The sequence below is a fragment of the Etheostoma cragini genome, chromosome 20 (genome assembly GCF_013103735.1).
Source record: "Etheostoma cragini isolate CJK2018 chromosome 20, CSU_Ecrag_1.0, whole genome shotgun sequence".
Classification (NCBI taxonomy): Eukaryota; Metazoa; Chordata; class Actinopteri; order Perciformes; family Percidae; genus Etheostoma; species Etheostoma cragini.
Window position 1 is genome coordinate 1,822,013 of NC_048426.1, and position 24,247 is coordinate 1,846,259.

Consider the following 24,247-nt stretch of genomic DNA (forward strand, 5'->3'; position numbering starts at 1 on the left):
AAAGAATCTTATAACAATGTGTTTTATTTTGAAAGGAAAACGTTTGCAGGAAGTGGGTTGTATTATTTCACTAATATCGCCCCGTAGCGTCCCCTGTTGGTACTGCAGCTTAAATTTACTGTACAGAGCATGGTTTGGCCATAACCTTTACTCTGAGGCAAAGTTTTCAGTTTTTAGTTTCATAGTTTTTCACATTTGAGCAATTCAATTTTAAATCAACAATTAGAATTACATATTTGTTTTGCTTGTCAGGGAACAAGAGGGATTTATTTCTGGCCATTATGTGTGTCATATGCATGTGCTGGTATGTAAATGTAGGCTAATTCTACCACCTCAGTAAGCGTTAGGTCTCTGATTTAATTAGGGCCAGATCACCAATAATTTAGATGGAAGCAAGTGACCCTGCAGCGTCATATACCAGACCATAACTATCAATTTTAGCTGTAAAACTTAGGATATGTCAACATACGCCTAACGTGTCTTCTCTGTTGGACTGAAATATATGTATATACATTGACCAACATTGCACATATACATACATATACATACATACATACATATATATATATATATATATATATATATATATATATATATATATATATAGCCTATATTTAATACTTATGTGTATGATATTAAATTATCTCTGTCTGGGGCAATGTTTAAATAGACTTACAATGGTAAATATATGTTTGTATATACTGAAATAATGATTTTTTTAAACTTTTTATCTTTTACTGTAATGGTGACGTGGTTTAGAGGAAACTTATTTGACGGCAATATAAAATATGTATTAAAACGTTAACGATATACCTTTAACGACATGAGTTACAGTAGTAGCCAAAACATATGCATATAAACCTACACGTAATACAATTGACGACATATGTTACTCACAGCTCGTTTGTATCATTTTTGTAAGAAAGAACTAAACATACATACTGCGAATCTAAGCATTAACGATTGAAAAATAATTTAGAAAAGTCGTTAAACGATGTAAAAATTGTCAAAACAGACGGGAGACACCAGGGTCAGCTACTTCCTACGGTTGGGTTTTTGAAAGGACCGGTTGGAGCCTCGCTCTGCTCCCGACCAATCGGAAGTGAGTATTTTTCGCGCTGGTTGGCCGGAGAGTTTGAGTTTCCCGCAAGCTTTTGATTCGACTTGAATGAAATCCTCCGCTTTACAGGATGAATGCGGACATTTTCCCCATTTAAGGACCAAGAGGAGATTCAACAGGTAACCATAAAGAAACGGTCTTTCATGTTACTGTCAACGATGGTGATTTTAACCGGAGTTAGTTTTTCGCAAGTACACTTGTTCGCCCCGACCATCCATTTTACCAAGTGGGGACCAGCTTACTAGCTGAATGTGCTAACCTTAGTGCAATATGGCTTGGCTTCAATGGTACTCTGGTTAGCTTAAGCTAACACGATTAGCATTTTTGAAACGAGCTGTCATGGCGCCTACAAATTGAGAATATCGGCGAAACAATAGCGAAACAGTTTAAGCACAGTACCACAATCATCCAGCCTTACGCACGTTTATTTATTCACGTATTTGCTGTAATCGAGTAACGTTTGCGGAACTTGTAGCTAGGATAACTGCATTTAGCTTCTGGGTGGCGGCTTTGGCTATTTGCTGGAACACGGCGTAATGGCTGACTGTAGCAATGACAGAGATGCGGTTATAACGTTACGGTATATGGGGAAATGCTTGTCCATGACTCGGATCCGTGAGATTCCCACATCGTGGCTTCCGCTTCAGATTATAGTCGGAGCCCTTTTCGTGCATGACATGATAGTGAAACCTCTGGCTAAAGATGCTGTTTTACCGTGGCCGTCAGAACACTTCACGTTAGAGGTTACTTTTATAATGCGTATTGTAATTGCGTTATTGACGTTACTGTAACGTACTGTTAATTAGAGAGTCATATTGTTGTTACATTACAACTAGTGTTAAGATAATTGACGTTATTTTGTCAATAAACTACAATTGTAACAGGTTTAGCTTTTAACTGAGGTAGGGATAGAGTAATTTGCACTCCAATGGCATATTACTCCGACTTGTCAGCTGCTTCCATTTCCGCGGCTTTTCAATGCGGTTGTTACGCTGCACAGCTAGCCACCCACTTACTGGGCATTCGCTGCATGCGCGAGAGCCTGCAGCCAGCCTCCTGCATTCTCCACACCGCTTTCCCACAGACTGCAGCTAGTAGCTAGCTTAATCCGTTGTCGGGACAGAGCCAACTTAAAATTGTAGCGGTAAGAGCTTTTACCACCAGCGCTGTTTTTTTTGTTCGTATGCATGGATGTAACCGAGAAAGGGTTTGACTTGACCCCGTTTACATTAGTTGTGATAAAAGTAAAGGTCCGGATATAATTGAGACATTTGTATTCTTTTACTGTACGGAGGTATTGTTGCATTCGACGTTTGGTCAATCTATTCGCTTGACTTTAATATTATAAGCATAAAATAACTAAGTGGCTAGAACATTCCGTGACAGGTGCCGTTTCTTCTCCGTCGCCTCCAACCTCTCCGTTCATGCTCTGCTGGAGCAAGTGAGTGCCATTTTGTAAAATGTGTAACGTTATGCACATAGGATTCACATGCCAGAATGCCATTCTAACAAATTGCCAAAATGATGAGCAGAAAAAAAAATAATTGCATGATTTGTTAATGGTTTTTGATGGAACCTGTGGAATAAAAAGTTTCTGTCCTGTCTAGCTCAGTGAGCCAGGAGGGGGTTAGTGTGGATGGACAGCAAAGGTAGCTCTCTGCCTTCAATGCCTGAACCAGCCAACCCGATCAGCATGAAGCAGCCCCCAGAGTCCCTGAGTGTACGGAAAGGCGGGGGGGACATGGGCAGTGACCCTGCTTTACTAATGGACAAAGCTGCTGCCCAGCTGGCCGCCACACTGCAAGACGGCGCCCTTCAGAAGATGGCTGGCCACAGTCATAACAACCACAGCCACGAGAGGCTCAAAGACCTCACCTCCCGTGTGCTGAATGGGGACCAAGACGTGCTGCCTAAGCTTTGTGCTCCAGAGCCACCTATGCTTAAGGGTGCTGAAGCCCCTGCTACCAATGGCACCCATCAGCACAATTGCACTCCGGACACTGAACATGAACTGAACGTGACGGTACCCCAGGTGGTCGAGCAGCCGCCGTTCGAGCCATGCTGTGCCAATGGGACGAGTTTGGCTACAGCCACCGAAGGTACTATATCTGGACCAGAGAAGAGAAAGGACTCTAAGCAAAGGAGGGGGGGGCCTCACAATCCAAACCTCAGTTCTTCAGCCATCCCTGTGGAGCCGTTGGACCACACAAATGCTGTAGATGGAACGGGAGCAGCTGATGAGGTTTTGCTTTTATTCCTACTTTTAAGGAGAAAAAGGATTCATATTTTTGTCTGAGGCAAATATGTAAATACTGAAATATGTTGAGCTAATACTGGTATAGAGACAAACATGTAAATTTGACCAAACAGTACCAAGCCTCCAATTGACAGCTGAGTACACAGGGAACATTGACTAACAGATTAAGTTTGTTTGATCTGGGGACGTTCAACAATTTTCCCACATACCATGGGGAAATTATTGCTCAATATAAATAAGATTTCCACATAGGCTTAAAAAATGTGGGGAGATGTCTTTAAACCTAAATGCACAGCTAAGAGTTTGACCCAATATATTATATGCATAATACTTGCAGGTGTAAAATACTGTCAGTGACGCATGTGTGTCTGAAAGGAAGGAAAAGGTGTCGGAACTTTGATTAGTTTTTCTTGTTTTAATCTATTGATTAGCTGATGAACTTCTTTCTTCTCCAGACTGATCTCATCCCAGAGTTGACGCAGGAGGATCCAGAAGACTCCCCTATGCTGATGCGTTTTTCTGTTGGGGATTTGGTTTGGACCAAAGTGTCGGGATACCCCTGGTGGCCTTGCATGGTGACCACAGACCCAGAATTCAACAATCACATCAAACCAAAACAGAAAGGTGAGATACAGTCTCACAGTGATGTGTTAAAAAAAATAGTCTGTTTTTAGACCATTATTTCTCTGTATTTAATGTTGTATTTTTTTCTTCTTGTTTGCTTTCTTTAGCTGTCAACAGCAGGTCGGGCCTCCTTTACCATGTGCAGTATTTTGGAGATGCCCCGGAGAGGGGCTACATCTTTGAAAAAAACATGGTGTACTTCACTGGGGAGGATCAATACCTGGAGCTTAGCCAGGGCAACAAACCGCCAGCCTCCCGTGTCATCCACAAAAAGGTAAATCTTCTTCTCCTATGTGACGACCATACTCATCGGCCTGTAGAGAATGTAGTTTTGAAAAGACTTGGCCTGGAAGCCTTGCAACATTAAAACATTGCACTTCCTTAAAATAATTAGACAAAGTTCTCTCTCTCATCCTGAAAGTTGAAGTGCATTCCAAATTAAAAATCAGGCAACTCCCTAAACCTCAAGTCCATTATATAAGCAGCCAGTCTAGTTGCACTTTAGTCCATTTTCCCAACGTCAACAAACAGGAAAGGAATCATGTTTACAACCCATATCTGTACAGGTACCTTTTGCCATGGTTGTTCAAGTCTTTTCCTACAAAACTGTCACATGCTGCTAATGAAGTATGCACTCTGGGTTTTAGATACTTCCCAATATGTAAAAGAAACAGTATTTTCTTTTTTTATAATTGCATTATGTTGGTAGCTAAATCTTCTCTGGTTGAGAACAATGGTTAAACGTTACTACTGCGCTGTGTCTTTTGTAACTTGTCGTATAACATTTACGTTTTTTCCCTGTGCCGTGCAGACAGCTCCCTCTGTGCCCCTTAAACTCCAGGCTCAGTGGAACATGGGCATCATTCAGGCCAAGGAGGCCTTCAGCATGTCCCTGGATGAGCGCATGTTGAACTTCACATTTCTGTATGATGATGACGGGCCTCATCTGAACCCCTGCATCCTGGAGAAGCTGAGGCCACAGCAGAGAAACGAGATGGACCAGGAAACCGAGTCTAGACTTAGCCCAGAAATCCACTCCCCGCTGGTGGGCCCTGCCAACGAGCCCACAGCTGCCCCCCGGTCCCAAGGCAGCACTTCAACTTGGAAAAAGACCCAAGCATCCAGAACAAAAATCCACTGGCAAAGAAGGGGCAAAGGCCATCTAAATAATGTCCTCTCGAAAAAGCAATTGAACCCAGCTTCTTCAAAAGAAATGCTTCATCTGCTGCCGACTTCACAGGTTAGGATTACTCACTAAAATGGATAACAGGAGAAGGCTTGTAGTTGTAGTTTTTTTTGTGCAGACACAGGATTGAAGTGAGATGTGGTTACATGCTACTGTACAAACAGGAGGAACATGCAAAGTCCATTCGAAGAATGGTTGAATAGTTCCCAGGGAATCTCGAATAGTGTCATTGCTTGAAATGCCCATTGCTACATTTAATACATTTGGTTCTTTCTGAATAGGATCCCACCACTTGTGCATCAGAAATACAAGCTGAATCAGTCGTACCTCAGGAGAAAAAGAGGAGAACCAGACAGGCACAGTCCTCCACAAAGACCGTGAGGAGAAGGAAAAAACCTGCAACGGACAAGACTTCTGACCCCGGGAAGAAAAGAAAATCAAAGCTGGTTTCTTCGACAGACAATATGGCTGAGCCAATTTCACTTCCAGGTTGGTTGAAAGTTGAAACCCAGGCTGGGTGGTTAAATCTGGCCCTGGCTGGTATGCGTTTAACAGAGCTGTGGAATCTCCTGCTTTAAATTGCCACATGTGGCTAGTAAAATAGCAAAGTGGTTGGGTTAGTGTGGAATGTATCCCTTAATGTGAACACTATATTTAAGAATGTCCCCTCCTGATTGTATGAAGAGGATTCATTTTTGTTGTGGTAAGCAGTCTATTCCTGATCGCACTGAAACTTAGAAAACAGAATTCATCCAAAATGCTGTTTGGATAGTTGTGTGTTGCTTTTGTGTTCACGTACACCAAAATCTCATTTGTACAGATCACATTGTCGTTGGAGCATATTACTCTTTATAAAGCATAGCAAAAGTTTAAAATGAGACTTGGTAGAAGTACTAAGACCAACAACTAATACTAATAATGTCTGTCAATCAATAAAAAAATAGATTTGCATATGTAGCTTTGTTAATTGATTTCTTTTTTTTTTGTAGTTTGCAAAGTGAAGAAAAGGCAAAAAAGATTTCTTCCTTAAGCTCTGTCTGGCAATTTAGTTTTTCCTTTAGCCAATTTAGGAACTAGGCACATTGTGGGTGAGAGCTTTTTAGATTCATCATCAAGCTAGTCTAAAAGCTGTCTGAAAATAGTTTTTAACATCAAATTCTTTTTAGTCAAGAGACAGAGAAAGAAGACCTCTGAAAGGCCACCAACAGACGCTACGGCAGATAAGGTTCAGCAGCCCAAAAAGAGACGTAAAACGAGCAAAGTTGCTGCAAAACAGGTGAGGTTTCCCCCAGCTGGGATGTTATTTCAGACCCAAACCCGCCCCTGTTCTTGCAAAGTAATTTCTGGCATTGAGGAGGACCTCGCTGTGGAGACTTTGTCTTTTATTTGCTATATTTATAAGCTACTGATAAAAACAATGTTTGAGATGATGCATCACTACTAAAATCAATAGTGGGCACTTTGCAATAAAGTGTTGATTTTTTTTTTTTTGTGTGTGTTTTTACATCCACAAACCTTACCAGGCCTCGACTTTAGAAGCAACCGACAAAAAGCAGAGAAGAAGGAAGAAAGCTGACAAAGACGTAACAGAAACCAAGAAGAGACTAACCAAGTCGAAAGCCCTCCTCGCCGGTAAACCATTCTGTTAGTCTGGATTGACAAATAATATTGCTTTCTTCTGTTCCTCGTCTAAATTCACATCTGTTATTTGTACTTGTCATTTTTCAAACACTTTTTTTTTTTTTTCTTTTTTTTTATACAGATGTCCAAGATGCAGAGAAACCAAAGCGTAGGAGGAAAAGGAAGCAGGATGGCGAGAACCAGTCCATGCCCCCCAAGGCAAAGAAGAGGCGGACCTCCCCGTGTCCTGATCCCGAGGTATGGGGGAATAGCCTCACACCGTCTGACTGATTTTACTAGAAAACCTAAGGAAGGTGGAAAGTGCTCAAGAGCAGTGAACAGGTTAAATCGTTGTGTTACAGTTTGACGTGGCTGCGATTTATCTTATTCTTGAACCTGCTGGTGCAAATTAGGTGGTATTATTACGAAGGCTGTCAATCAATTAAGATATTAATTCTTGTTTATTTGCGTGATTGTTCATAGTTGACTCTCAATCACACATTTGAACCTGTTCAAAATGTACTTTGAAAGGGATACTTTTAGAATATCCTCAAAGGTACTTTACGCTCAAAATATATATATATACTGAAAGCATAATACTGCAAACTCCAGCCCACTGACCTGAATGGAACAGTACTTGGTATTACTGACACAATGTAGTGTCCCACTTTACACTTTGAACCAAACAGGAGCTCAACACACAACAATGGAGCTCGTGCATTACAGCAACAGGCACACTGGTCAGCTAAATGTAACAATGTCATTGTGTTTAACCTCGTGGGAAAATAAAGACTTACAAAACATCCCTTCTACTAATTGGTATCAAAGCAGACTGACCAAATTACAGAATGCATGTCAGTAAATGTAGTAACATTAAACATTTACAACAGTAAACATTTGGACAGCGCTAGCCAACCTGTTATCAAAGCACAGTCCCATTTTCCCCTTCCAATGAGCAGAACTCACATTGGTAGTTTTGGTTGTTAGTTTCCATCGTCACTCAGGTCCTTTCAAAATAAATGACTTTTAGGTGATTGCTAATTGTTTTGCAGAGGGGTGTGAATGCATGGCTATGGAATTGTTATCAATTTCAATTGTCTAATTCATCCAAAAATTCCCCACACGTTTGCTGCAGGGCTCCGGGAGTGAAGGACGTCCTGAATCTCCGAGTGACAGTTTAGACGGGACGAAGAAGGGCGAACGGAAGAAAGAGTTTGTCTGCCAGGTAGGTTTGCCTCCTAAGTATTTTACTTTCTTTAATTTGACAAAGCTGCATCACCTGCTTTTTAAAAAAAAAAAACATTGTATTTATACAATAAATGCGGGTGAACATGCATGCTTGATCACACATTCTTGTATAATATGTAATACACATGCCATGTTTTTGGTTTCTCAAACGTCACAGATAATGTCTCTAGTTCTCCTCATTATCATGTCATTCACATGCACCAAAATGTCTTGATCGTTTCATATATTTTGACACGTATTTGTTTCCCTGCAGATGTGCGAGCAGGCTGGCGAGGACTTGTTGCCCTGTGAAGGCCAGTGTTGTGGGATGTTTCACCTCCACTGTCTGGGCCTGTCGTTAAAACCTGACGAAAAGCTTCTGTGTCAGGAGTGCAGCACAGGTGAGAAGTTCCCACTATGTGGCAGGTACGGCTCAGTAAGCAGAGCAGGCGCACATATATGTAGAGGTCCAGGGTTTGAATCTGACCTGACGATTTCCTGCATGTCTTCCCCCTCTCTCTCCCCCCTAGCTGTACTGTCCGTTAAAGGCGGAAAACCACCCAAATAAAAAAGATGGATAAAAGTCTAAGCAAGTCCCTTTTAATCATAGCTCAAATTTACTTTAGTTTGGCAGTCTAGATTTTTGTTTAGCTATTCAGTTTACAATAATATAAATGTGATTAAATGCAGTTTTCTTAAAGCTACATTGTGTACGAATTTTTCCCATGTAGCATGGAAGTTGTATATGACAACCAACTGAATAATACTTTGTAACCCCTCCCCTTTCTGAGCGTGTTTTAACTTCTGCGGTGGCCAGACAACAAATTGGGGTCCGTGAGAATTCCTTCCAGTGTAATAATAGTTTTTACATTAATTAGGTACCATTTTGTTGCTAATATCGGCTATCAAATTCCCAAAAAGACTTCCTTATTCATTTATTTGGTAAAGCAGCTAGACACAGTTTCATAGACTGTTACAGAGAGAAGTGACTTTTATTATTATTATTATAAGCTAATGTTTATCGTTATTCTGAATATTGTACAAGACTAATAGTGTGAGGCGATGTTGACAGCGTAGGAGAGAAGCAACAGAGATTGTATTATGAGGGATTTAACTTGAGAGTAAAAAGTAAGTTGGTGGTGGTAGTAGTATCAGTAAGGTTTTTGCTCTTACTAGGGTTGGGTAATGAAACTAGCACCCTTTTTTCGGTGCCAAGTAAATGCCTGCGCTGCTCCGTGATAACAGAAGTAATGTTTTTAATTATGACTGTCGATATCTTCCCTCCTTTTGATTCTCTTGCTGTTTCTCCTCCCAGGAATTCACTCGTGTTTCAACTGTAAGCTGTCGGACGGTGCAGTGCGGCGCTGCCACGTCCCGCACTGCGGCAAGTTTTACCACGAGGCGTGCATCCGCCTCAACCCCCTCACTGTGTTCGACAACCGGGGCTTCCGCTGTCCGCTCCACGCCTGCCTGAGCTGCCACTGCGGCTGCCGCACCAAGCAGAAGTCCACCAAAGGTGAGGCGCTGCGACGCTGGAGATTAGGGGTGCAACCGATCACTCAACTCAACACAAACTTTGGATCAAATCGCGGTTTTGGGTTACAGATTTGATACATTTTCGAAATACCTGAACTTGTGTATCGGCCAATACCGAGGACTGAGCCGATACCACTGTGTCACATATTTATTATTGTTTTAACAGCTATATACTACTCTCCCTGTATGGATGTGATATTTCTTTTATTTGTTCTTGGTCTGCCTCAAGTTAAACTCTCAAACAATGAACGCCACAGTACTTTCTTTTATTATCCAGTTTGACCGTTGGTTATTACAGAAAAAGAACATAAATAAACTACTTCAATGTAAAAGTTCTTTAGGGCTTTATTACGTGGTATCGGATCGGAGCATACACTCTAGTACTTCCTGATACTGCTACCAGCGTTTTAGGCAGTTTTGGAGATGATACTTGTATCGGTATTGGAACATCTCTAGTTTAAATGCTTTCCATTTATTACTTAAAGAACTGTCATAAAAAAAACACCAGGGAGCGTACCGGTAGTTCTCTTTTGCAGTGTTTTTATCCAAACCACGTTCTTTTTCTTAAACTTAACTAGTCATTTTGGCCGCCTAAAATTTACCCTGTTGTCCGCCAAAATGACTGACGGCTTGCGGGGCTCTATTCTCTGGTATCTCCTCTACCAACTGGGGCTGATGGCCAGCTCCAAAGCTTTCCGAGTGTTCCCGCTCCTCCAGTAGACGTGACCGTGGCGGTCTGCTTTTAACATGCTCCTTTACATGAACAGAAAAACTGTTGCCTGAATCTTTTTACAGTAACCCTCCATGTCGGCCTACTTTAAGTGACGGCAACAGTAAAAATGTATTTCACACTATTACTATGGTTAAACTTTGCCATTGATTTACTGTTGAAATTCTGTTACATTTAGGGGTGCTTTAGACCTGAGATTTCAGTTCAAGCCTGTACAGAATCAATGCAATACTTGCTAAAGTTTAAGAATGCTTATTATATTTATACCATTTCATATACTGTCTGTGTTTCTTTGCACTTCAGTTGTTAATATCTTACATGCCGAACTCTTGGAGTTCTAATGGAATTTTATTATGACCTTCCTGGGCTGTGGTGGAGGACAATTTTCAGTCAACTGTCCCTTTTAATAACTGTAAAGAATCATTGTTGTCAGCCAGAAACATCCTGACAAAATTTCAGAATAGATCTGTTGTGTATAAAAATGATTTTGATAGTATTAAATGACCAGAAAAGTTTCTGACTATTATAAATCATTTGAACCTCACAGTTAAAAGCATGACATTTTAAAGATAACTAGCTGAAGGAAAATGAATCCATTTGGAGAAAGGGGTCTCCAACTACAGCCAGGCCACATTTTGAGAATTAAACTAAGTGATAAGAAATGCTGAAATATGATGTAGCCACCCTTCTACCAATGAGCGCCAGCTGCTCTGTTTTGCTTTGATGAAACCGTTCAACAGCACTTATCTACAGCAGGCGTTTTTGGTCACTTATACTTTTGAGTGATGTAACCCTTATCTAATCTGGTGTCCCTCTCACTCTCCGTCCTGCAGGTAGGTTGATGCGTTGCCTGCGCTGCCCTGTCGCCTACCACGTCGGCGACCTGTGTGTTGCCGCCGGCAGTGAGATGGTCACCAACACCGCCATCATCTGCACCAACCACTTCAACGCCAAGAAGGGCTACAGCCACCACAGTCATGTCAACGTCAGCTGGTGCTTCGTCTGCTCTAAAGGTTTGCTACTCATCCTCTTGTCAACATGGGGGCCAGTCACCAACAGCCAAATAGTCCTCATTTGTTTTGTCTACTTAGCCAGGCTGCATTTTAAGCAAGACTTTAAGGATTGTTTGTGCTGTTAAAAAAAAAAAAAAAACTAATTCCAGCTGTACAATGGCAGGTTTTCTACTAAAATTCACTTTAACATCCATTTAAACATAAGCAGTTTTGATCTTTGGATGCAATTTTTAAAATCTATCTTTTTCTAGAAATAACAGCATTTTTGTAGTAGTAGTAGTAATAGTGTAAACCACTTCTCCTGCACTTGTTAAGATCTCAGCATCCAATTTCTTTTCTTCCTCTTTTTCATCTGCTTGTTAGCTTTTTTTGCGACTGGGTTGATTCCCAAGTCTAGGAAATTCTGATCACAGCCAGACTTCCTCATTCGTTGACCTTGCACTAGAACCATTGTATCTTGTATATCCAAACCCTTCTTTACGGGGTTTCCTTCAGGCCATTGTTAAGCAGAGGCATCGAGATCACACAGACCCTAACGCATGGGATCAGTTCAGTTGGTAGATGTCGGCAAAAAAGAATGGCTGCACTTAAAAAAGATTGAAAATATGCTGAGTCATATTTTCCTAAAAGTTTAATAAATAAAACATAACATGTGTTGATTTTGTGATGTCTCTGCGGAACATCAAGAAGGGTCTTTATTTCAGGCTAAGAGGCTAAGACCCTGCTTTTAATATGATGTAATAGCTCTACAGAGACTAGGGAAAATGGTCTAGAGCAAAGCGTAGTTTCAAAATGAGTATTATTAGTATCTCCTTAATCTATAAAGGGGAATAAGGAAATCATTTTGACACCGCCAAACGCCCTGGAGCTGTACAGGGGCGGGTGTGGAGCTGCTAATCACGCATTCAGTACTGATACTGAAAATCAGAGGAAATGCTTAACTGCAGGAGTCCTGAGCATTCTTTTTTAATTGCAATCACAGCCAGTTATGCAAAGATGGCTGTAATTTCATGTGCCAGTTATTTTCTGAGTTTTTGTAATATGATAATGAAACCCAGAAAGAGAGCCATTTGTAGACATTTTTTTTTTAAGCTTGGATTGTCAAAAAAGTTACGTTTTCAATAGGGCCTGCAGCATATGAGGACAAAAATTGAATTGCGAATATCATCACTGTCATTTTCACTGAAAATTAACATTGAAAGAAATTAAAAAGGATTTATAGTGCGATTTGATTTTTTTGGGGCGAGGATCTTAACCATTCAATGATTCTTTTTTTTTTTTTTTTTTTTTTTTTTTTTTTTTTTTTTTTTTTTAGTCCTGTAGGACACAATTTGTAACATCTCTGCAGCACCACGGTACAATACAGAATGTCTGACACATTTTGCCATTAACAAATAACCCCCTGCGATATGGATATTGCACTATTCCATATTGCAATACAATTGCGATTAATTGTACAACCCTAATTTTTGGTATCAAAATAATACTAACTTTAGGATTTTAAGTATTGTCATCAATCTAAAATCCAGTAAAAATGCCTCGGAGCCTAGCCCCGCCCCCTGTGTCAACTCCGCTTCAAAACCAACATACACAGAACAGCATTGTCTGTAGGTATGTTGAGTGGTGTGGCAGGTTTTTATTGTGTTTGTGTTATCATCTGTTCACAGGTGCCAACTGTAAATTAGAACTCTTTCTGCAGCTTTGATGCTGCTGACTTGTAACTTACTATAAATTGACCTTGTGTTGCAGGAGGCCAGCTGCTGTGCTGTGAGTCCTGTCCTGCAGCTTTTCACCCCGACTGCCTGAACATCGCCATGCCTGATGGGAGCTGGTTCTGCAACGACTGCCGGGCCGGAAAGAAACCCAAATACAGAGACATCATCTGGGTCAAACTGGGCACATACAGGTCAGAAAAACTGATCCCTAATTCAGTCCAGTTGCATTTTCTGTTTTTAAAATTGAACCCAAATGGCTGCGTTTCTTCTTGGTCTTGGGACCTAGACTCGGAGCAGGTGTAAGTTATTTAACTTACACCTGCTCCGACCTTTTTCCTTTCCTCCTTTCAGGTGGTGGCCGGCAGAGATCCACCACCCCAGAAACATCCCCACCAACATCCAGCACCTTCGCCACGAGATCGGAGAGTTCCCAGTCTTCTTCTTCGGCTCCAAGGACTACTTCTGGACTCACCAGGGTCGAGTGTTTCCATACATGGAGGGAGACCGGGGCAGCAAGTACCAGAGGACCGGCATTGGCAAAGTCTTCAAGAATGGTGACGATCTAAACTAGGAATACACTTTTTAGAATATTTGTATTATGAATAAGTCACTAAATCTCATGAAAGTTGTTCAGAAGATGTTTCCACAGATGAGATGGAATGTACTGAGCATCAACATATGTTTTGTTTCCTCAGCTCTGCTGGAGGCTGAAGTTCGATTCAAAGAGATAAAAATTAAACGAGAGGCCAAGGAAGCACAAGAGAACAGCCGAAAACCGCCCCCATATAAATTTATCAAGGTGTGAAATCTAAAAGTGTGCATCTTTGCTTTTGTCTCTGTGTTGAAATGCTTCTTTCTTTTTTTTTTACTCTATTTACATTGCTTATAATCCTTTCAGAATGAGCCTCCTCTGTTACTGGTGGTGCATGATATGGCTGTGTCCTTTTTCTTCTTATTCTTTGCTGTGTTTTCCCCCTTTCAGGTCAACAAACCCTTCGGGAGGGTTCAGGTCTACACAGCAGACATTTCTGAGATCCCCAAGTGTAACTGCAAGCCGACAGATGAGAGGCCGTGCGGCTTCGAGTCCGAGTGTCTCAACCGCATGCTGCAGTACGAGTGCCACCCTCAAGTGTGTCCCAACGGGGAGCGCTGCTGTAACCAGGACTTCACCAAACGTCTCTACCCAGAGACCAAGATCATCAAGACCCCCGGCAAGGGCTGGGGCCTGATCTCTCTGCGGGACATCAAGAAGGTAACATGGTCTTTTAATGGTATCAGCCAATGTCTCATCCAAATGGACATAAAATCAGAAAGGATTCATCCCATTAAAAGTCGGTTTATTTTGTTTTTGGGAACTAGTATCGACAAGCTGAGGATTTGCTATTTGTCTAAAATCAGGGTGGATAAACACATCGTGATGTTCTTACGCATGAGCACAGGCCGATTTAACAAAATCGGCTATCATTGTACATATTCTGGTATTCTTTGCTTTTTGTGCAAATCCATGTTTTAGTCACTTGGAATTAGGCCTGTACGATATTGGGAAAAATCTGACATTGCAATATTTTTTTCCACCCTGCGATATATATTTATATTATAAATAAAATAAAAAGTGATATTTAAAATATGACATGTATAGCTCTATTTGGAAATTATAAATCATTCTTGACGCAGTGATTTTGTAGGGGAGTCCATCTACACAGAAGATACAAATGAAAAAGGATCTTTTCAAATGTGAACCATTCAGGGAGATTAGGTAATAATACGCTGGTTGACTAGCATGATTCCATTGTATTTATATAATACTATCAGTCCAGACTAACGTGTATGACAGTGACTGCATGTTGCGTCCTCTAAATTGGAGGTTGTAGTCGACTAGCGGGGCCAGCTCGTTAGTTTGATAAATTGATCAGACCTGCACGTCACGCACACTATCAACAAACTCTGTGTATCCAAGAACAATTAAATCAGTTGAAATAACGTTAGATCAGACACAGACCTGTGTAGTAGATACATACACACGCTGCCCACATGGCTATCTGTCTTAAAGGGTAAGGTTCGGCGAGTAATAATCATGTAAAAAGAGACCGTTGAAAGTTTACTTTTCTATCAAGCAGCAAAAAGTTTTAGCGTCAAAATCGCAAAGTCCTTCAATGTGACATTGCGAATGCGCACTTTGCGATGTCGATGCTAAAACACAATATCATTTTTATAATATTCCAAGCCCTACTTGGAATTGGATAAATCGGCCAGTCTGATAGTGGCTCATATCAGGTACATCTCAAACGTGAGCTGATTCATAACAAGGAATTGAATAACAGAAATATATTATTGGAGTTAATTAAAAAAAAAAAAACTAAATTTAAGGAAACCTTATTCAAAATGGTATTTGTTCTGTAAGAACATTTTAAAATCAATTTATATTGTCATCCAATTTTCTGTAAACTCTTGAATGTCTGCCTCTAAACTCCTGTACGGGTCAGTCTATACCTCAAAAGTTGTACTTAAGGAGATATTTCTGGTGTTTTTTATAGAAGGTTATATCTGCCTCTTTGGCAGCTCAGCGACAGACGCCTGAGTTGCAGAAAAGTACGGATCAGGCTTGTATACAATGTTTTCCCTTTGACATGAAATGGTCTTTCTCAAACAGGGGGAGTTTGTGAACGAGTACATCGGAGAGCTGATAGACGAGGAGGAGTGCAGGGCGAGGATCAAATACGCCCAGGAGAATAATATCACGGATTTCTACATGCTCACCATCGACAAGGTTAGTGGCCACCAGGAAGCTGGAAGTACTTTTTTGCTCAGAAGTTTGTCCGGGTGCTGTTTTCTCAGCAGCAGTACCCATTCCTCTGTGAGCGAGAGAAACATAATGGTATTGCATTGGGAATGTTGCACCATAGGGAACTGTAACATTACAGTAGTCAATACTACAAATCTCCCTCAGCTACAGCTGGATCCTGTAAATAGATCTGTTTACGCTAATGATATGAATGATATAAAGTGATACAATGCTAATTAGGTAGAGCTACATACCACTACAAGTTAACTTTGGAAGGACGTACTCAAAATTGTCTTATCTTTTTAAGGACCGGATCATTGACGCCGGTCCGAAAGGAAACTACTCCCGCTTCATGAACCACAGCTGTCAGCCCAACTGCGAGACGCAGAAGTGGACGGTGAACGGGGACACGCGGGTCGGCTTGTTCGCCGTCTGTGACATCCCGGCAGGTGAGACCACATGGAAACAAGACCTTAGAGCCTTGTCTGCACATTTCTTTCGCATGTTTGAATAATAATTACATTCACGATAAAAATAGGTACTTTGAGATGGACACCTAATCGTATTACCAATATGTTTTTTGTATTTCAGGGACTGAGCTGACATTTAATTACAACCTGGACTGCCTCGGGAATGAGAAGACCGTTTGTCGCTGCGGCGCTCCCAACTGCAGCGGTTTTCTTGGTGATCGACCTAAGGTGAGCTTTCTAATCAGAGCTGTTGGTTTATTATCAAGATCAAATGACATAGGTACCAGGATCATTATAGGAACCTAATAGAACATCGACACAAATACACGTTTTACACACTTTGGGTCCATTTCGTTAGTTTTGGGTCAGAGGTCATGTCCACGTGTTTCCAGCAGATGAGTGTTCGAGGCATGTTCAGCTGAAGTACAGTAGGTACATAAAAATAAAATAAAACCTTATTGCAAAATAACTGCAATGTATTGAATATTACATATATGGTGATACAGTATTAGTTAGAGCTGGGTGATATGTAAAAAACAGAATAATTCAAATATTTCTGACCAAATACATCAATGGCGATTATGTAGTGTTGACTATAGGTACAAAATATGCACATAATGAGCGTTTTGATACATGATACACCAATAATGTGGATATAATGACTAAGTGATAAGAAAACGGCAGTCTGGTGACTTCAGAAAATTATATCTCATTACTGTAATTAAAACCAGGAGAATACTAAACTTGTGTCATATTACTATATCCAAAATCAAAGGCGATATGTAGCCTCCCATGTCGATGTCGATATAATATCGATACATTGTCCAGCCCTAGCATTGGTGCTATGTTTCCTTTTTAGCACATGTTTTGAGTCCATCCATGTTCTGTCTCGCGTGAGAATATGAGCTTTGACCTTCCGTTTGTTGAAGAAAAACTGTTCCGTAAATATAAATAAATACAATATTGGAAAGGGGCACTCTAGGGGCGTCTAAATGCCAGGCATGGTCTCATACAGTTCAGGGTGTTGCATCGTCTCCGTCTTTTGAAGGTCAAGCTATTTAAAATGTTCTTTTTTTTTTTTTTATATGAATCCTATGTGACATGTGTGAGCATGGGGAGCAACTTTGTACTCTGGTTATTGTTTTGCACAGGACCTGTTGTGTTGTACATGTTTTTGTAAAACCATTGCTGTAAATGTATAGATTCTAAAATACAGTTAAATGGAAAACAAATATAATATTGGATGTCCACAGCCACTCATCAAGTGTGTCTCCTTTGCAGAACTCAAACGGTCAAACAGCCGAGCCAAAGGGTAAGAGGTTGAAGAGAAAGTATAAAAGGAGGAAAACCGAAGGAAAGAAGTCCGACGACGACTGTTTCCGCTGTGGGGACGGGGGGCAGCTGGTGCTCTGTGGCAAGAAGACCTGCACCAAAGCCTATCACCTCTCCTGCCTCAACCTCACCAAGAGGCCTTTCGGTAAGAAAGGGTTAGCCGAAATACCACGCTGCAGCAGCTGATGTGTAGTATCACATAGTATTTATATATACATATTATTTTGTATTCGCCACATGCAACGGGGAGGAGCTTTGTGTTCATGTGTTTGTTCCTGTCTGCCTCCATATGTGTGACCCGCCGCTGGGTCTCTTTAAAAATGCAAGTTACTGTAGATCAATAAAAAAAAAAAAGGAGGAAAATCCTGTTAACCCAACCCATCTGGCTGACATAAAACACAAACGCATACACAAAGTATCAGCACAGTATTAGGGGACCAATGAGATCAATAGAAAAGAGACGCCAGAAACAGTATTAGGGGACCACTAAGGCCTATATAAAAGCATCCAAAGACCACCATGTCATAGGACCTTTAAGAGAGCTTTATTTCTGCACTGTATATAGTATAATTTTTCCCCCTGGTTCATTTTGACGTGGTGTAAACTCTGTGTCCGCGTGCTCCCTGCAGGCCGCTGGGACTGTCCCTGGCATCACTGTGACGTCTGCGGCAAAAACTCTGAGGCTTTCTGCCAGCTCTGCCCCAACTCCTTCTGCAATGCTCACCAGGAGGGGGCGCTGCGTCCCTGGCCCCCCACAGGACAGCTGTGCTGCCAGGAGCACGACGAGCCGGAGGGAACGGACAACCGGGATCGGGACCTCAACCTGGAGACTAACGCGGCACCAACGGCCTCCTCCGCCGCCGCCGCTGGCGGCCGCCTCCCTAGAGGCTCCAGGAAGGCAGTGGGCGGGGCCAAAACAAAAGGCTCCAAGAGGAAAGCAGCCGAGGCCTAACGGTGACCTCTGACCTCTTAGAGCCAAAAGACCAAACCAGACTCCTGCCTCCCCGTTCATGGACACACACAAACCCCGCGTAATAAGGCCTCCAAGACGGCAAAAAACAAGACACTGTACATGTTCATCAGGGAAAGCCTCCAGCTCAGAGCTCAAATATTTTTCTATTTCAAACATCTTCAGGTTCGTTTTGGACTTGTCTGCACTGAGCCGAACCATCTGTGGTGAACCGCAACGCGGCAAGTCCCAAAACCCTCAGCCAGTGGACTCCTACTCCTCTTCCTCCACCAACCAAACTGCATTTTCATTTTTAGTTGGCTCTTTTTTGTCTGTGTTTTTTGTCATTATTATAATTATTATTATTTCGGAATAACAAAAGAAGCCAGTTGCTTTCTGCGGAATAGAAACTGAACCAGCTGGTAAAACGGAGCCGCAACTTGAATCTCAGCCCCCACCCCCCCACCCACACGGAGAACCTGCAACAGCAGATTTTTATAGCTCTATCTATATATGTGTATATCAAAGACCAAAATTATGATTACTGGAATGGTTTAAGACATCAAACAGGTTGCCAAATGGATGGTTTTTATTTTTATATATAGTATATATATGCCAGATGTAATATGGAAGACACTATGGATAGGCCTCAGATGATGTTTTGTAGCCATAGGTTACGTGTAACTGTAGACATTTGTTTGCTCTTTTACAACCTGGTTTGGTTTTAGCTCTGTTTTTGCTGCAGATTCCAACAGTTTTTTTAGTTCTTTGGTATCAGGATGCTGAACTAACCGCGAACCTTTTGATCCACCTGCCGGTCTAGAGAGGTCAGCGCCCGACATAAAAACACTACTGGGAGGTTTGAAGTCTCCACCTTAAGTGAAGGAATGCTTGTTCTTTTCCGGAAGGTTTCCTTGAGTTCTGAGTCCAAACCTTTTTAAGGTGCTTTTTTTTTTTTTCTTCTTCTTTTTTTAAGGTTCCCTTTGAAGTATCTGAAATCAAAGGTACAAAGACTGAAGTTTCAAAAACACACATCCAGCTGATTCAGATGTCGAAGGCCTTTGGGTGTCACCGGCCCGGCTCCTTCAGTAGGCGGGTCTGAGCTTTTAAAAGACAGACCTCGGACGTTTTAATCCTCAGAAGGTTTTTAGTCTCAGAACTGCATCATGCTTGTCCTTCAAAAACATCTTGTAACTCCAACATTGGTCCGAATTTTTTTTTTTTTTTTTCCTTGTCATTGGCACGAGGCATCTGGCACTATGTGGTCTGGGAGCTCCAGCTGGACTTCTTAAACATCAGATGTAAAGTGTCATGCTTGTGCTGCCTCCATGTCCACATGGAGTTCCTATAATTTACACATTTTCAAACTGATCAATACTATTTGCATATTCCAACTTTAAATTACAACGGAGGAAATCCGAGACATATTAAGACTTTGCGTTGTAATAATAGAGATGAGCATTAACTACACCACCAGCAGTTTGAAAGTGATGAGCCTGAAGTCCGTTAAGACTGGAGCTGGTAGTCTTGGAACGCTCTGCGCTGCATTTATAGACGTGGCTTAGCTTAGTTTTACTAATTTTGAAATGTCCAAAAATGGCCACCGTACTAGGTGCTTTCAACCCATTTCAGATGAAAAGATGCATGTTGATTAAGCAAAAAGAGTACAAAAAACGCGGGTTGGCTCTCTTTTCTTTGCGGTACCAGGTTAACGGTGATTGTCTCAAATTTCCTATTTGAGTCTGCGTTAAGGGAACCCGTATCTGTTTTAGGCCAGTTAACGAGGCGTTTTTTTTTATTTTAATTTCTTTGCTGCAACTCTGAGGCTACAGCCAATTATTACTTACTGTTTATCTTCATATATGACATTGATTAGGAAAACGGCTTGATTTAATCTGAATTCTTTTCCCATTTCATCTCGAAGCCGACATGTAAAACATCTCCGACGTCCCAGATTTGAGTTGTACAGACCATTTTTTTAAGAACTGCACCTTTTTATTTTTGTATTTAGTTTTTCCCAGGGTGTGTAAACGGGACATGTCCAGAGGCGTTGCAAGTCCCACACGAGTATTTTTGACTTTGTATGTATCCTAACCTTGACTTGTGTTGAGTGAATGTAGTCCAGCCTGTTCTTTTTTTGTAAGCACTGTAATTCCCTGTAGAGCTGAAGTGTAACGTGTGCGTAGGGGTTTCCTTCTGTAACTACTGTCATAGTAAACCAGAGACTAATATGTACATAATGTATAAGTGGTAATAGTGATGCATCTATTGTAAATATACAATTTCTGAGATTGTATGTTTGTTTTGTTTTTCTTGATGCAGTGCTGAAACACTTTTGTGCGGGATCTAACGTCTGTTGAATCGTGCAATAAAAAGTGACCAAACATGCATCTGTCTGCACAGCTGGACTATTATCATCACTCAATTCTTCTTCTAGTCATCTCTTGGTGCAGCATTAACGGTCAAAGTGTCCCCACACACGCATGGGCATATCTGTCCCCGTGTGACTCTAACATGTGGATAGACTACTGTCGCCAGTGTATGTTGTCGACAAGTACACGGCACTCAAACCACAAATACCCACTCTTCTGCCATTCATTTTCATCCATCTGGCCCAGTTTAATATGTAGCATGTAGTAGGCGGTCCCTGCTGTCTCTCTTTCAGCTAAGGGGTCCTTGGTCTAAAAACCCATAAGGACTTCTGACTGAACAAGAACGACTCAGAGAACTTTAAGCTTTTAACTTTAGGAAAGAAGTTCAAATAACCCAAAAAGGACATTTTCAAAGTCTTTTAAAGATCCCACTGCATGACATTTTTTTTAACTGTGTTTCCCCCAGCCTGCCTATGGTCCGCCAGTGGTTAGAAATGGAGATAGGTGTAAACCGAGCCCTGGGTATCCTGCTCTGTCTTTGAGAAAATGAAAGCTCAGATGGGCCGATCTGGAATCTTGCTCCTTATGAGGTCATAAGGGGAAAGGGACAGTATTAGGGGACCACTAAGGTCGATATAAAAGACTTCAGATACAGTCTTAGGGGACCACTAAGGTCTAACTGGCTATGGATAAGCCTAGCGGGAGTGTTGGAAGACAACAACCGAAAGGACAGGAGTCATCCTTGCTTTCTCCTGAAAGAAAGGATGTAATAACTTGATAAGGAATCCCAGGGTTGAGCTTATTCGAGCATTAATACACAAGGAGACCGAGCCAACCAAAAAAATGTTTTTTTTAAGCTAGCTTTCTACTGGAAAGGTTGCTAGTTTGAATCCACAGTATTAATTGATGCAAAGCAGGTAAAAACACTTGTAAAGATAATCCTTAATCAAACACGGGTCACAGACTTAAGTCCTCCAAAGTTTTTATTCCTCTTTAAGACAGACAAAAACAAGTTTCATTTTGCATAACAGTAGTACAGCAGCGGCCGAGGGTACAAAATGCTTCTTTAATTATTCAGTGTAAAAATAACTCTCCTCATACCTCACACCTGTGCCGTCCTCTAGTAGTGCAAATGCTTCAAATAAAAGTTAGGCACATGATGGATACGATACGATCGCGGTTCAATTACACTTTAGTACTGTGACAAGTAAACGTCCTTCTCAACTCCTTTTTTGCGGTTCCCAAGCTCATAATGTTCAACAGCTGGAGTTTAAATAGCGATAAAAGGGCAGCTTGCCTTCCTGTTTGTAGCCGTTAAGTCCGATGAAGCGTGATAAAATACAAATAACGCACCTAAGAGTCCTATTTTGCTGACAAGATGGTGATTATCTGTGTGTTTGACTAAGTGCAACAGACTTTAATACTATGTCAAAAACTACATTGCAAGATTTATGGTCCCAAGCAACGATCCCGACCCACCTAGGTGATGCTTTTGCTTGTTTTTATCTGTGCGAGCTTTTAAGTGGCAACTTGACATCTTTTTGTTTAAAAAAAGAAAAGAAAAAGAAAATTAAAAAAAACTACCTCAAAATAAAGTCAATATTTCCCAGATTTACATATGTTACACATAAAAAATAAATATCAGCTCTGTTTTTCATCTAGGCATTTTATGATTCATTCGAGAGAGAGAAAATAAGAATAACAGAAAAAGGTAAAAAAAGCGGCGGTCGTTCTTTTCCGACTGACGCAGTGCAGCTTATTTTAAGTGTCGCTCTGCCGTCAGGAGGCCAGCACGCCTCGGCGGATGATGTCGGACCCGTAGCGCCGGCCGAGGGACGCGTCGCCCCTCAGTTGGTGCGAGTGGCACCGTTTCAAGCAGGGCTCCATCTCACCGCCGGCGGCTCTGGAGTCCGAGGCGTAGCCGTCGCTCTCCGTCCCCGTGCGGAGTCTGGTCCTGGGGTACGACGGCTCCGGCGCGTTGGTCAGCGGCCTCAGCAGCGGCTCGCCGTGCTGCGCCTTCGCGGCCGCCGTCGGAGGCCTCTCGCTCCTCTTCGGGATCCGGAACTTCCCCCAGCTCCGAAGATGTCCGCCCACGTGTCGGCCGGGCGCGTGCGAGCCGTTGGCCTGAGCTTTCCTCAGCCAGCCCTTGGCCTTGGCGGGGGCGGCCTCGACCCCTCTGCTGAGCTTAGTGTTGGGGGTCCCGCCCGGAGACACGGGGCACGGTTTGGTCATTCCGTCGTCCATGAAGAAGTCGTCGTTGTCGGCGTTCCGGATGTCCACCAGCCGGATGGACACGGTCCTCTCCAGGTGTTTGGACCCGTGCCTGTTCTTCGCCTGGCCGGGGAAGCTCTCCGTCACATCGCTCTTCCTCTTCCTCCTCCTCTCCTCTTGTTCCTCATCGTTGTCTCGTTTCCGCCTGGCCAGCGCATCAGGTTCGGGCCCCGGGGCCTCCCTTCTGGGGCCCTTGACGCTGACGGTTTCCTGAACGACTACTGGCTTCTGAAACTTTGGAAACGGACTCTCCTGGCCGATGTCGGAGTTGTGGGTTTTGGCGTCGCGCGCGTCCTCAGCGGGCTCACACTCTTTGACCCGGGAGACCTTACTGTCCTTCGTCTCCAGTGGTTTTCTCACATTGTCCTTCTTGGGAGTGTGCGGGGAGTCCGAGAGGCCTCTTTTCCCTTTGTCCTGCTTTAAAGAGCTTTGTTTGGTTTTCGGTCCCGAGCGGCTCCAGGAGGCGCGAGACTGGGAGCCCTGAGACGATAACCAGCCCAGAGAGAAGAGCTTCTCCAAATCCTTCGCCGACGGATCGCCTGCGACACACGGGTACAAAGTTCAGGCAATGATCTTATGTCGTCCTCTACTGACTTTAAATGATATTGCGATATTATGATCTTCTAATTAAATTGTTTTAAGCATTTCAGTTTCCAAATTCCTTCTCATTCCTTCCATTCTTTTTACCTATATGAAGTAAAATGTCCAACAGAGGAACACACTACATACACTACTACTTTTTTCAAACAGATGCCATTTTGCGACAACCTCTCTTCTTTGCGGTTCTTTAATTTAAATGGTTTCACGGCTGTTTTTAAAAAACTGTAACAGAGTCAGGGTCTCTCACTTCATCTGGCCCCCCCTAAACTGAAATGAATTACATTCCAAAGGTTAAAAACAGACTTTTTCCCTTTTGAGCCAATCTCTAAAGATTTTGATTAGGAAAATTAAAAAGGTCCCATGGCGGACCACTAAGGTCTATATAAAAGAGACTTCAGATACAGTAGTAGGGGACCACTAAGGTCTATATAAAAGAGACTTCA

General features: G+C 42.1%; 2 protein-coding genes across 8 annotated transcripts in view; one reads left to right on the top strand and one right to left on the bottom strand.

Moving 5' to 3' along the window:
• Positions 1 to 1,057: 1,057 nt before the first annotated feature.
• Positions 1,058 to 19,804, top strand: nsd2 (nuclear receptor binding SET domain protein 2). The gene is made up of 22 exons (XM_034857810.1): positions 1,058 to 1,239; positions 2,728 to 3,362; positions 3,833 to 4,001; positions 4,109 to 4,275; positions 4,813 to 5,241; positions 5,469 to 5,676; positions 6,354 to 6,463; positions 6,711 to 6,819; positions 6,950 to 7,065; positions 7,943 to 8,032; positions 8,309 to 8,435; positions 9,350 to 9,550; positions 11,134 to 11,313; positions 13,063 to 13,219; positions 13,380 to 13,582; positions 13,724 to 13,827; positions 14,011 to 14,280; positions 15,679 to 15,795; positions 16,118 to 16,259; positions 16,402 to 16,508; positions 17,562 to 17,757; positions 18,242 to 19,804. The coding sequence occupies exons 2-22, from the start codon at positions 2,757 to 2,759 to the stop codon at positions 18,562 to 18,564; spliced, it is 4,131 nt and encodes a 1,376-aa protein (XP_034713701.1). The 5' UTR covers positions 1,058 to 1,239; positions 2,728 to 2,756; the 3' UTR covers positions 18,565 to 19,804.
• A 2,191-nt stretch (positions 19,805 to 21,995) lies between these two features.
• Positions 21,996 to 24,247, bottom strand: part of jade1 (jade family PHD finger 1) — a 13,333-nt gene continuing 11,081 nt past the window's right edge. For 3 of the 7 annotated variants that reach the window (XM_034858543.1, XM_034858545.1, XM_034858544.1), the window contains exon 11: positions 21,996 to 23,743. In XM_034858543.1, coding sequence (XP_034714434.1) covers positions 22,713 to 23,743 — 1,031 coding nt within the window. In that variant the 3' untranslated portion in view covers positions 21,996 to 22,712. The remainder of the gene's footprint in view (positions 23,744 to 24,247) is intronic. The other 4 variants (XM_034858538.1, XM_034858541.1, XM_034858540.1 and 1 more) reach the window with 2 other exon arrangements.

Coding starts and splice junctions, on each gene's coding strand:
- nsd2 (XM_034857810.1), top strand. CDS start 2,757: ATGGACAGCAAAGGTAGCTCTCTGCCTTCAATGCCTGAACCAGCCAAC. Junction 6,464..6,710: donor GCAAAGTTGCTGCAAAACAG/GTGAGGTTTCCC, acceptor AAACCTTACCAG/GCCTCGACTTTAGAAGCAAC. Junction 15,796..16,117: donor ACATGCTCACCATCGACAAG/GTTAGTGGCCAC, acceptor TATCTTTTTAAG/GACCGGATCATTGACGCCGG.